The 13,578-nt window shown below is 37.7% G+C and overlaps 1 protein-coding gene across 13 annotated transcripts in view; it reads right to left on the bottom strand.

The window, feature by feature from the left end:
- The window catches only part of RBMS3 (RNA binding motif single stranded interacting protein 3), a 705,592-nt gene that overhangs the window by 405,421 nt on the left and 286,593 nt on the right, over positions 1-13,578 (bottom strand). For all 13 annotated transcript variants that reach the window (XM_077129934.1, XM_077129932.1, XM_077129938.1 and 10 more), the window contains one exon: positions 7,827-7,918. In XM_077129934.1, coding sequence (XP_076986049.1) covers positions 7,827-7,918 — 92 coding nt within the window. The remainder of the gene's footprint in view (positions 1-7,826; positions 7,919-13,578) is intronic.

The raw sequence follows: 13,578 nt of genomic DNA on the forward strand, positions 1-13,578 counted from the left end.
TATCCAAACACTACTGGAGGCATAAGAAGCCTGTGAAATTCCTGGAAAAAAACTAAGGCTTTGGAACTAGATGGGTTTGGGTTCAAAACCAGGCCTCTCAACAGTCTACCTTTGTACACTTGGCCATTCCTCATTTCACTTCAGCTATAAAAGGGGCTTAAAAATATCTACCTCATAGGATTCTAGTAAGGATTAAATGGTATAGAAAAACTGTAAAAACCTGTAACCTATTCTAGCCTTGAGCAGGTACTATAGGAACATTATTTTTTTTTAAATTTCTCTATCCTTTCTTCTGCTTCTTTCCTTCTTTTAGAATAAGTTAAGACACTTGAAGAGAGTCAAAGAGCAAACCAGCAGCAAAAGCAGAAAGCAGAATATGGCTCATCCATCTCAGATGCAGCAGATTTCTCTATAATATAATATTAAACCATTAAGAGAGTGCATATCTATGCAATTCTAACATTCTGATTCTTCTGGTCATTTTCTTTAGGGTACAGTGCAAAATAAAGTGCAGAAAGCAACTAAAGTTGGTTAAGAATCACGGTCAGGGAACCTTCTTTTCCTTCTCTTTGTATTTCCATTTGGAAGGATATAGATTTAATAGTCCTGGCCCTTCTCTAACTTTTTCACCTGCTAATTATTCCCAAATGGGAGGAGTAATAACTTATCTGATGCTGAGTTTAAAAGCAAGAACTAAGGAATTATGACTCATTTGCTCCCTCCCTTCTTCTTGGCATCTACCTGCCTGGAAAGAGCACATCCTCTATTTTCTTTTAGATCTGTGATAAGACAAGAGCTTATATTATGATTCTCCATCATTGCCTGTGACATGAATAAATCCAATTTTGGCTTCAGTATTAAAAGACTCATTTCCATCACAAACTTTAATACTGCACTATCAGTAAGTCACTTGATAATTGTTTTTTTGTTTGTTTTTTGAAATGCTGTTACTTTTTCAATTGGATCAGAATCTACATTGGACAAAGGGGTGTTTTAATTAGGTTCTCTCAGCACACAACAATTGTAACCTGAGAAAGGATCTTTCCTTTCAACTTTAAGAAAAAAAATATTAAATCCGTGAATGAAGACTGTTCATTATTATGTTCTCAACAATACTTCCAGAAATGAGTTATTGATTGAGATTAACCTGCAGACACATTTCCTTCAGAGAGGCAGGATGAAAAGTTTGATATTTCTAGCAAGATGAAGAGAACTTCTATTCCAAATATATCCTGCCATAAGAAAGTGCCTGGTCAACTGGTACTGACCCCAAACTAGGTTTTTAAAATATATATATTTTAGGTGGGTCATAGTGGCTCAGCAGGCAGAGTTCTCACCTGCCATGCCCAGAGACCCGAGTACAGTTCCCGGTGTCTGTCCACGCAAAAAAAAAAAAATATATATATATATATATATATATATATATATTTGCCAAGTGCTAAGAAAGCAGGCAATTCTATCTGTGCACATGCCCACCATTTACACTGAAGAGGATGCAATCAGCAATCTGCTGGGGTAGCAATCACAAGCAGATTATGTTAAATCATTTGGTAAAAACTAACACAAATATTTAACCTCAGAGGATTCTGCTTCAAAAACCTCAAACAATTAACAAATAGGATTAAGATCAGCACTGTCAATTTCAATATTAGATTTTGAATCCCTGCATGCAACTTTAGGGTCAGCAAAAAAAAAAAAAAACCTGAGATAGCCAACAAAGAGGACATTTGCAAACATTTTACAGTCATGTAAAAGATGAACAACTAAGTATTTTACTGAAAACTTCAAAAATTTCAAACATGGGGAAAATAATCCTTGAAGGCTGTTTGTTGGAGATGTTCCCATGTTGAAATAAGAGAAATCTTCTGGGAAGTGTACCTTCAGGATGATTAAAAACTAGTGAGACCTCACAAAAAAAATAAAGGTTGCAGTGATGGCTTTGTATATCCAACTCTTCAATTATTAAGCAGAAGACAGAAATATAGATAACAAAACCCAAACATATTAATACAGTAGAAAGTCTGTTCTATTTTAAACACATATAATTTTTTCATAACAATCTCTTAAAATAAATATATGTAGAGCATCCTCCCTCATTTCTTTCACGTCTCTCTCTGTTCAGATATCATCTTATCAGAGAAGTTTCCCTGACCACTCTATTAAAAATATCTGCTTGCCCAATATTCAGTGATTATCCTCATTCTCCATCTAGTTTTGTCTTCAATCACTTTCCACTACCTAAGATATCATATCTCACTGTTTTCTGTTTATGTTCTGCTTTCCACCAGTAGGATGTTTATCTCCATGAGATCCTGTTTGATTTATTGTCATGCTTTCAGCATCTAGATCAATGCTTGTAGTAGATGTACAATAAAAATGTGTTGAGAAATTAGGAAAAATGAGATTCTTGCCTCAATTCCAGTCTATGGTATTCTACTAAAACCATTAATAGTAGTAGAAGAAATTACTAATACTGCCTTAGATAAGAGGAGTCTGGCCGGACCAGACTGGCACTCAGAAGAGTGACTCTGATAGACAACAAACCACATCATGAGACTAGTGGTTGCACAAACACAAAATATGTTCTAGGATATTCTATGGAATATACCCTCTCTCTTCATTAGTGCATTTCTCCTACTGGAAAATAACTAATAGGGCTCCACTGAAGTGATACATTTTTTTAAAAAAAATATGAATTTAATAGTATAAATAGAAGATATTTGAACCTAAAGCATTTTCCTCCATATGTTTATTCATGGGTTTTGAGTTCTCATTGTCTCAGATCTAAGGTGAAAAAACAGGGTTTCTTATGAGAACTGCCATAGCAGTCACTGATTTTCGTAAGAGAATTTATTTCCTCTGATCCCAGTATGGCTCTCTGCAATGGTTGACACACTATTATTTCTTATCCCTGTCAAAGTGCTTGACATATCCTGGGATGCAAGGTTGCTTTTGTGACCAGTTAACTTTGATTTAGTAGCTATATCCCAGAGTGGAATGAATCATCTGTGGGTACCAGAAGGTCAGGTTAGGTAGTGGATCTGATGATGCTTTATCTAAAGACCTTGATGGGTAGGGGGACTCCTTCTCTGGAAACCTTTGAAATAGAAAGAGATACATTGTATTTACTCATGTGTGGAAATGAGGCCTGCTATACTTATAAGGTAATGAATGCCGCTGAGGTAACTCAAGGCTTAGTTGGAAATAATTGGTGACTGTCCAATATACAGAGCAATTCTACAAGTCTGCAAATTTACACCAAGAAAAAAGTAGGTTTCCGAATCTTCATAGATTGAGGCCGAATCTTCATAGATTGAGTGAGGCCTCAATGAAGCCAGAGGAAATCATGGACAAGGAAGATCCTTCTAGAAGATAGAGGCTACATGATTGGTTAACCAAAAAACTTAATGCACTGACAAAACAAGAAATCCATCCCTGCCCTGAAGGATTTTTACATTTTTTGAACCAGTAATTTTTGCTTGTTTCCCATTTTCTCCTTTCCTAAATGGTAGCTCCTCTTTAACTGCATGTATCATGTTGCTTCTCTATCATTCTATATTGTGGGTGTTAGGGCAGTTGACTTGTCTTTTAAAGAGATGGGTTGCCGAGCCATGCAGAACAGTTGTATTTGGGCCTGACTGAGATGACGGCGTCACTAGATGTGATAACAGGATGACACTTCGAGGCAGGCTCCCCTGGGGAAAGGATGATGACATGGCATCCAAAATGTATGTTTGAAAGAACTGTATCATGGATTTCGGGTAGCCACAGGATGGACTAAACTCTAGTACTGTACTGTAGAGGCAAAGGAACTGATAAAATACTCAACTCCCAGACTCTTTTTCAGTTAAGAGGAAATCATATGTGTTTGTTCTGGTCATTCAGATGTAAGTGCAAGTTTCTGGGTTGGAATTCTGGAAAAGCTTTTTAAACGAACGGATTGTACCAGCCATTGGGCCCTGGCCTCCTTTTGCCTTTTTCCTTTTTCCTGGCTTGGTTGTGTATACAATAGTTGAGGTTTTAGAAGTCATCATGTGAATATGTGCATAAAAGCCACAATTAAGGATGGCAAAGCAAAAGGATGAACACGGCTTGATTTTTCGTAATATCCCTTAGAAACTTCCATTTATTGACCATCTGTAGCTTTCCTCTTACATGAGTAAAATAAATACCCATAAGGGTGAGCATATACGTTAAGCTGTAAGGTTAGCTAGTTTTCCTTTCCTTAGCTCTTTTCTTTTGGTGCTTATAGTAATGCATATTTCTTGGCTCATGACTTTCTTCTAAATACCATTAGGCTGGCAAGAAGAAATGGTAACAGCTAAAATTCTGAATCCCAAGCTTTAATAATCCCAGGCGATAGACTAAATGCTAAAAATTCAGAATTAAGAAAGAGACATTTTTCAATGTGGATTCTCCAACACGTAGCACAGTGCCCGGCACTTAGTAGGAACCTGAAAATGTTTGTTGACTAATTCTATTTATTATAATCCTCAAAAATTGATTTTATAAAAACAGAGCACTTAAAGCATACACTGAGTTTTATAGAGGGTTTAGCAGCAAATCTGAATTTAATACCTAACAGCTAACAAGAGGTAGTAGGATTTATTAAGTTATTACTATAAGCCAGGCAATATGCCACATCTTAATTCTCATAGCAATAATATCATCTAAGTGGTATTATTATTATGAGAGAGGTTCAGAGATATTAAAATAACTTAGCCAAAGTCACATAGTCAGGTGGTATCAGAGTCAGGATTCAGGGCTGAGTTTGTCTTCCTCCAAAACTATGCTCTTAAGTGCTATGTATTAATAATATATCGTAAAAATACCCCCTTAGAAGAAAAATATCCCTTGATCCCTAAAACCATTTTTGGCAGAATAGCAAATATACAGAAAATGTAAGTCTGTGTTGATGGGTTATTTATTATCAATCAATGACAACTTATCAGATGATTTGCTGTTTAATTCCTGTTAGTCAAAAAATATGTTGAATTTTTCACATGTGCACATAGGAAATAGGTAGCTAAGCAAAGTAATTCTCTTAGAGGGTTTCACGTTTGCTCCAGGTTGCTATTAGGAACCTAGGTGCTTTAAAATCCTGGAATCATTAAAATGTGGCACCCTAACTGCATAGTAGGATATTGATAAGAACCAGGATGCAGGCGGTAAGATTCAGAGGATACTTAAATGGCAAAATACATGGTGTAAGTTTTGCACACCCTGCAGACTGCAAGTTTATATGATAATAAATAATAGTTATCACCAGGACAAAGGAAAAAATACTCCGAAATCTGATAGCTCAGTGAGAAATCTACTAATACAGGTGGTCAAGCTTGTTTCATTTCATTGTCAAAGGGAGGTTATTTATTTGCTTCTGGGTAGTTAAATGACAGAGTCGCTTACTGCAGAAAGTTTTCCAGTAGTCAGATGTGAATCAAAAGCTGTGGGCTTTAGATTCAAAGTTTGTGTGAAAAGAGTAAATAAGAATTTACTTCACCAACAGCAAAATTGTAAGGTACAAATAATTAGCAACTCCAGAAATAAAATACATGCTTTTAAAATTCCAATGGGAATATTCTTACTGTGTATCTTGGCCATGGGCCAAGGACAAAAATGCTAGTGGAATAAATATTCATTTCAGTTAGCTTTTAAAACTATTTTCCCTCCAATAGCCTCCTAACAATGTGAGATTTTATTGATTCACATGCGTGTGTGTGTGTGTGTGAGAGAGAGAGAGAGTGAAAGCATTCTTTTGTGCACTAGTATGTTGAGAAATAGAGGGCAGATATTCATAACAGTACCTAAATATAGTCACAATTTCAATGTCAACTTTCCTTTTCCTGTTGTTCAAGATCGTGTGTGTGTGTGTGTGTGTGTGTGTGTGTGTGTGTGTTGGGGGGTGTGGGTAGGTTATGCACACAACTCATTATTTCTAAACTGTCACAATCCAGCAGGTTCTAAAATTTGGAGATTACCAACAGAATAAATCAAAGATATTCCAAATACAACTTCTTTCCTTAAGCATTTTATTATAATTCTGTCAATAGGTGTTTCCTTTCAGTCAATATTCAAGTTTTAACTTTTCTGCATATGCCTAACATCTTTCTGCAATTGCCATTTTTTTCCCCGGGTATAGGAAATTGCTACCTAGGAAATTTGCAAATGATTCCTCGCTAAGTAACCTTTAGACCATGGCATGTATGCAATTTCCTTATTAATTAGAAATGTTAACTCCATCAATCTCAGTTCTTGACCAAATCCAAAGTAACCCAGCATAATCCTGATGAGGAAGGGCATGGCATAGCTGAAAGGCTTCAAATTCTAATGCCATCTTGAAAAAATAATTAATGTGTCACAGAGGGCAATGAGTCCACCAAAGCAATCTATATGGAAAGTGACCCACTGCAAAAGGTTAACAGATATGGGCAGTATCAGCTTGCTTATAAGACAACTGAGTGCCTTCCAGGCCGGAGACCCAGGCTCATTTCCTGGTGCCTGCCCATGTAAAAAAATAAAAAATTAAAAAAAGGCAACTGAAGTTGTTAAAGGAAACCAAATATCCCACACTCTAGTTATCTGAAGTTGAAGTTGGAAAATGTTATTAGAGAATGCTAGCAATCATAACAAAATCCAAATGACCAAAAACTTGATGCTTTCATGATTGATTTATATCACTCAGTGCTTATGGGAACATTTGAGGATAATTTTATAAATTAATATAGCATAGATACATTAGATCAGGATTTCAAGATCTATTGGCCACCCTACCTAAACTTTTGAGAATCTAGAGATAAACAAATTCAGTAATCAAAAGGAATATTTTAAAACTTGGGTTGCATATGAACAAATCCAAAATGGCCATTATTTTGATGTAAATATCTAACAAGCATCTATATGTTAACAACGATTTTCTAACTTTTTATTTTGACATAATTATAGATTCACAGACATTGCAAAGATAGTACCCAGAGATCCCATATGCCCTTCACCCAGTTTCTCTGATGGTTACAATAATCACAGCACAACATCAAACCCCAGGAACTGACATCAGTAACATATGTATTTATAGTTCTACGCCATTTTATCACATGCATAGTAACTATCAGTGCAATCAGGATACAGAACTATAACAGATTCTTTTATTTTCTTGGCTATAAACAGGCATTATAATTTCAGATAGAAAATTCCAGACTGCTCAGTCCCATCTACATCACAAGTTACTAAACACACTAAAAATATTCTCTTCAAAGATTTTGTTTTTCCAATCTTAGAGACCTTTCCCCTGAAATTTTAAATAAATGAATACTGAAAAGTAGTATCATCTAGGAAAACTCTACTATAAAGGCCAAAGTGAAATTCTAGAAATACAAACAGGGTACAGATCAAACAACGTCATCATTCAACAATCAGCTCTTACCAACATAACAGTGAGTGATTTTTTAATACAGTTTATCAGACAACTTCACAACACCTGCACCACTCCAAATCTATTTGCTAGTGAAAGACCTAGGCACACATGCACACACAAATGCTCCTTTCTCAGGTGAAACAGAACACTTTACAAGTGTCCATAAATCAACAATGAAGCGTCCACAATAAAACCAAACCAAAACAGCACATTAATAGTATACACAAAGAAATAATGACATAAACCAGCCAAATTCTTCCTAGCCAAGCCTACTGTGGAGGGCTTAGTTCTCCTAATAAATATAATCCAAATTGCTGCAAACTCTATTTGGTGTCACCTCACAGTAAAGGAGGACTATTTGATCATGTGAAGGGAAAAACACAAAACGCAAGCAAAATCCAAACACTAGGCTTACCTTGGCCATCTGTGCCTGCACGCCATTTGCCTTGAGAGATGCTACTGCTTTCTGTGCAGCTGCGGGACTGTCAAAATCTACAAAACCATAACCTGTGAAAACACAAGACCCTCTGTTAGTAATACTCACAAACAGCAGCACCTCTATCAGACCACAGAAGTGATCAGTGTAGGCTGACTTGCATTGAACATGAAGGCTCCCAAATCAATGGTACTTTAAGAAAAATACTAAAATAGTTCCCAAATTTTCTAGATTGCTTTGGAGACTGGGTATACAACCAGTAACCTAATTAAGCTAATTTGGTAATGACGTTTATTGCAAAATGCCTGGAAAACATAGAAAAGTCTATCTCTGACTCTAATTTTCAAAGCTTCCAGAATTTGATTGTTAATAAAAGCCACGATAGAACTTGCATAAGGTTTTCCCCAACAACCTCACCAGTGCCTGACACACAATAGGTGTTCAATAAATATGTTGACCAAATGAGTAAGATTGTGAATGACAGCATTAGGGTGTGAACCTAGTACCATTTGAATCCTAAGCACATGCTCTTTTTACTAAGGACCATGTCTCTCTCCCAATGATTACGTATTCAATAATCTATTTTGACACCTAAGTGTCCTGGTAGAGAATGATTAAATAGATAAATATGCAACCTTTTTGAAAAAATAAGAAATGAAGAAATACATCGTTGTTACTAATGTAACAACTGTTTTCTATTCTGTTCTTCAATTTTGTGTCTGTGTGAGTGTGCACATATGGCCAGGCCAACAAAATAGGCAGTAAATGAGAATCAATGAAAAGGAATTTGGCATGCATGCCATAACCTTGGATGTATACGTCCAGGGATTGGCCCACTAGCATTGTCAGCTGCCCCAAATATTTCAAAATACAAATGCCCCAGAACGTGTATGAAGGCAGCCTTGTTGGGCACACTTAAAAAGCCCACAATACGTACCCTACACCTCTTCTCACCTATCAGTCAGGGATTCACTCTGTTCACTTGTACTTCTCTCATTTAGAAATCCTGAGGTGAGTTACTGAAATAAAGCTACCAATCATGCATTATGACCCACCCACCCCAAAAAATATCCAAAGGAGAGAAAAGGAATTAAACCACTGTGTTACTTCTTTTAATTAATGTTCTAATTTTCTGCCCTCAAATCCCATCTTCTTTGTCTCCCTCCCAGCACGTTATCCTAAACTGAACTTGTTACACAGCAGTGCACCATAAAATGCTCTTGAAGAGCTGGGTGGAGAAGCTGTGAAGTTTGTCTTTCTAATGCAAAAGGAAGCCTGCTTTGTAAATAGCGCTACTTCTAGTCTTCAAATAAAATTCAAACTATGGAGGTAAGATGAGTATTAAAATCCACTAAAGTGAGTAAGATTTTTTTAAAAAAGAAAAAGAACAGAAGTCAAGGAGAATTATGGAGAAGGAGAAACAAAGCTAAAATTAAGACATCTCCTATGTACCAGATCTACTCTTGGGTGGTTGACATGGTGAAATGATTAACAACTCCATGTACTGTTGGCCTCATGCCCATTACACAGAATAGTTAGGTGAGGTGACGTGACTGGCCTAACATCACAACCTGCTTAATTGGAAGACCTGGGATTTGAAGTCAAGTCTATGTATTCCCTTTCCAAATATATAAGACAATGAACTACTTTGTAGCCCGGCTTTGCAAACTATTTCTAGTGGCCTCTGAAGACCATTAGGAAGAGGGAACCATTCTTACAATACTGAATTAGGTCACAAAGGAAAACAATTCCAGGAAAGGATTCAGTCCAGCTCATTCATAGGATATTTATCAATGAAGCGGTTGAATTCACAGAACTTGCTACCTGAGCTTTGACCAGACACCCCCACCTCCCTCATACTTTGGTTAATCATCCTGATCCATTCTTATTCTCAGTCCTTCATTCGACAATGAAAATTCTCCACCAGGCACTGTGCCAGGTATAGGATATGGAGCTGTGAACAAATCAACTTTGGAATCCCCCTTTATGCAGCTCACAATTGAGTTGACAGCTGGACGTTAAACAAATAACCATACAAATGAATCTATCGCTATGAAATGGTGTTCCTTTCTTGAAAGAACATGAGGGCATATAACATAGAATCTATTAACTGCTATTACTGAAAGTTTTAAGCAATGGAGTGACATGAAATGAGCTGCAATTTTCAAAAGATCACTATAGCTGACTTCTGCCTGGAGAAGGAATTGTGGGGGAGGCAAAAGGGCTGGCAGAACAAGAATGGAATCAGGGAGAACATTTAGGGGCTATTGCAGCAACCCAGATGAATGTCAGCTGGCAATAAAGTGGATGGGCAAACTGGCTGATTCGAGCTATGTTTTGTAGGTAGACTTAACAGGACTTGGTGAAGGAAAGGGTTGGGGTAAGGGAGATAGAGACAAACAGAAACTACTGTTTTCTGTTGTTGTTTGACATAAGCCACTGGGCTGATGGAGATGTGATTTACTGAAATGGGGAGACAAGAGGAGACTCTGACAGGGGAAAGGGGAAATTGAAATGATGATTTGAGGCATGTTGAGTTAGAAATACCTGTGAGACATCTAAATAGAAATGTCAAGTAGTGGATATATAAAGTTGGCACTCAAAAAAGGGGACAGGGTTGGAAACATAAATTAGGAGGTCGACAGCTTAAAGATAGTATTTACAAAGATGAAAGTGCCTAGGGGAAGAAAATAAAGGATCCAGATTTGGGGCTTGAACAACAACAACATTTATGTGTCAGGTAAGAAAATGAAATCTCAAAGGAGAGTGAAGGAGGATCAGAGAGGAAGAAGGAAATAAAGAGAATAGGATGCCTCAAAAGACAAAAGAAGAATGTTTCAATTAGGAGAGAAAAGTCATTGCTACTGAGAGTGTGTGAAAAAGATGAAAGCTTAAAAAATATCCCATGTATTTAGGCACATGGACATCTTTATCAAGATTTGATTGATGCAAGTAGTGGGATCAGAAGCCTGTTTGGGTAGTGAAAGAATCAGGCAGATGAGCAGGGACAGAGTGCTTGCGGGCTTCTCTCAAGTTATCTTGATAGGAAAGGAGGATTACGAGACAGCCTTAAGTAGAAGGGCAAGTGACTTCAAATGAATTGTTGTTGTTTGTTTTGAGATAGGAGACACTATGGTTTTCAACCTTCCTAGGACATCGGAACCACTTTCATCTCTAAAAAAAATGCCAATGCTCGGGATCCATGCCCAAGAAAACGAAACCAACAACTTAGGGCGGGGGTGCAGGTATCTCAAACACACAGACATTCACACAAACACACACACACATTACTTTTTCATTTAAGTCCCATGTGGATCTTGGATAGAGACCTACAGGACATTCATTCAGGTCATTCAACAAATATTTATTAGGCACTTACTATAGGACAGCCACTGTTCTTAGCATTTTTGTATTTGATGGGAAAGGTCAAACAAAAACAAGAGATCAAAGCTGCAGTTGGGCAGGGGGTAACATTGAACAAAGGTCCTGAGAAGGTGGAGGGGGCCCAATCTAGAACACGTTTAGAAATGCTGGACTTTGCTAAAAGAAAGACCTTCCCCTTCACTCCTTGTCACAGGAAGGAAGCAAAAAAGAGCCCTCTTGTTTACCATGTGTTACTTGTTTTTATATGCAGTCATTGTGCTTAATAAATATTTGTCGAATTAAATTGAAAGCATGTTTAAAAGATGCTCATTTATCTCATGGGACTAGAGTGGGGATCAACTAATAAAAATGTCCATTAATACGTTTTGACAATAAAGAGTAATATAAATGCTAAGCAGTTGGAGCTGGTTAGCCTTGCCGCCACCCAGCCAGGCAGCTCGGGATTTTCATGACTGCAAGCCTAGTGCTGCATCCCCTCCCTTCCACCCCCACACATTACACAGGACATTACAAAATCACCCTGCAGATCTCCAAGGCTGAACTCCAATCCAAATAGAAGAAATCTCTGTGAGGGCATGAAATGCTGAGCTTTCTCTGAATCGAGGAAGTTTCGTGTGAATGTTAAGAAAAGTGCAATTACAAAAAAGTCAAACGCAACTTGCCATTTAGAGAAGAGAGAAAGTGGTACCTCCATACAAACATCTCCTGTACTGATGGCTTCAAGCTAACAGGGGAACTAAGCCCGTGAAACAAAATGATAAATAAAGGATAAGCCACTGTATTTGAAACATTTCGAGTTAGGAGTTTTTCAAGCACGCTTGCTTTCACTGGTTAAAATGGAAAGTTCAGAGGTCAAAATGTCTCCAGCAATCCTGAAAAATATTTCACTTCTCCAAATAAACATTCCACTCCTGAGTTCTACCTGACAGCATATGCTACATCACCATCAGAAGAAAACAAAATGAAATATGAAACTTCTCCTAAAGAACAAATATGAGACTGCATTCACGAAGGAATAAAGCAACTTCAGTTTGGTTTCACTTTGCTTTCCTTAATGGCAAATACTCAAGTATGTGAACAGGAACCCGTGTAGCTACATCTGGTGTGGAGAAGGGAAGGGAAATTAGTTAAGCTCCAGCTAATAATGCTTTATGGTAACTGCTACAATCCTTGACAGCACACTGGTGAATGCTCACCGTTTTGAAACTCGGACCCAAGTGGCTCCCAGCCCACCCGTCTCATGCTCTCAGTTACACAATTATGCCTGGCAGCAGGTTCAAATGAATTAAAAGTCAAAGTCACTGTTTTCTCCACACAGACCATCCTTGTTTTTCTTCCTTGTCAGGGGGAGAAGGCCAGCAGTTCTGCGATTAACAGGAAGCAGAGCAGTGAAAAAGAACCAAGTCTACGCTAATTAGGTCATTCACCAAATGTACTCATTCCAGGGGCAGATATAATCAATGCTTTCCTGAAATGCTCTAAACCTTGTGTGCTGCTGGTTTAATGCTTTGCTATTTTTATTGCACTACAAGCGTGGGAACTTTATAGAAAAAGAGAAAGATATATGTGTAAACATTTAGAAACACTACCAGAATTCTGTGTCCAGAGGTTTTTCAAGCTATGTGGCCCATGCATTTGGAATTTCATTGAAAGTCTCTTCCCCACCTCTGGCAGTTTATTTTATACTTCTTGTTGTTGCTAGCCCCTTAAACGCTCTATTTAAAATGCTCTGTATTAACCAACGTTGGATTGTTCTTCCTGTGGGGGGGAAATGATAAAACCAGAACTCCTGCTTCAAATTTGCAGAGGCATCTAGAGTTAGCCAAGGGAGATTTGCTCTCAGAGTGTAACTGTATACTGGATTTCACAACATTTGCATTGTTTTTTCCTCTTCAGAACAACTGCCTTAAAAGCCCACTTGAAATACAGATGGCTTGGTATAACACCCAACCTCTCTCCAAGACATTCCAGCTGTGAGTCAAATGTGATTTCTAAACAGTATATAACACTTTGTCTAGGAATTACACTTTCAGCTGAAACTCTACTCAAATTTAACAGTTGAAGATGTTTGAGACTTGCCCTTTCATAAATTCCCCCTCCTTCTGCTTTGGATTAACAACATTCTGCGGTAGTTGAGGCTCCTAGTGGGAAGCTAGAGTTGCAGGAAGGGGGAAGTGGTTTGCACAGAGGGAGGAGAGGTTTACAGGAAGTCCGATGGAGTCTAGGGCTGCTCCAAGCCTCTATATTTCTGCTGGCTTCCTCTTACAGAGCTAAGTAATGCTAAACTATTGAGTGGCGGCTGAACCTCTCTTTTTATTATTGGATTTCCTGGTTCCCTACATTATGT

Source organism: Tamandua tetradactyla, chromosome 15, assembly GCF_023851605.1.
Source record: "Tamandua tetradactyla isolate mTamTet1 chromosome 15, mTamTet1.pri, whole genome shotgun sequence".
NCBI lineage: Eukaryota > Metazoa > Chordata > Mammalia > Pilosa > Myrmecophagidae > Tamandua > Tamandua tetradactyla.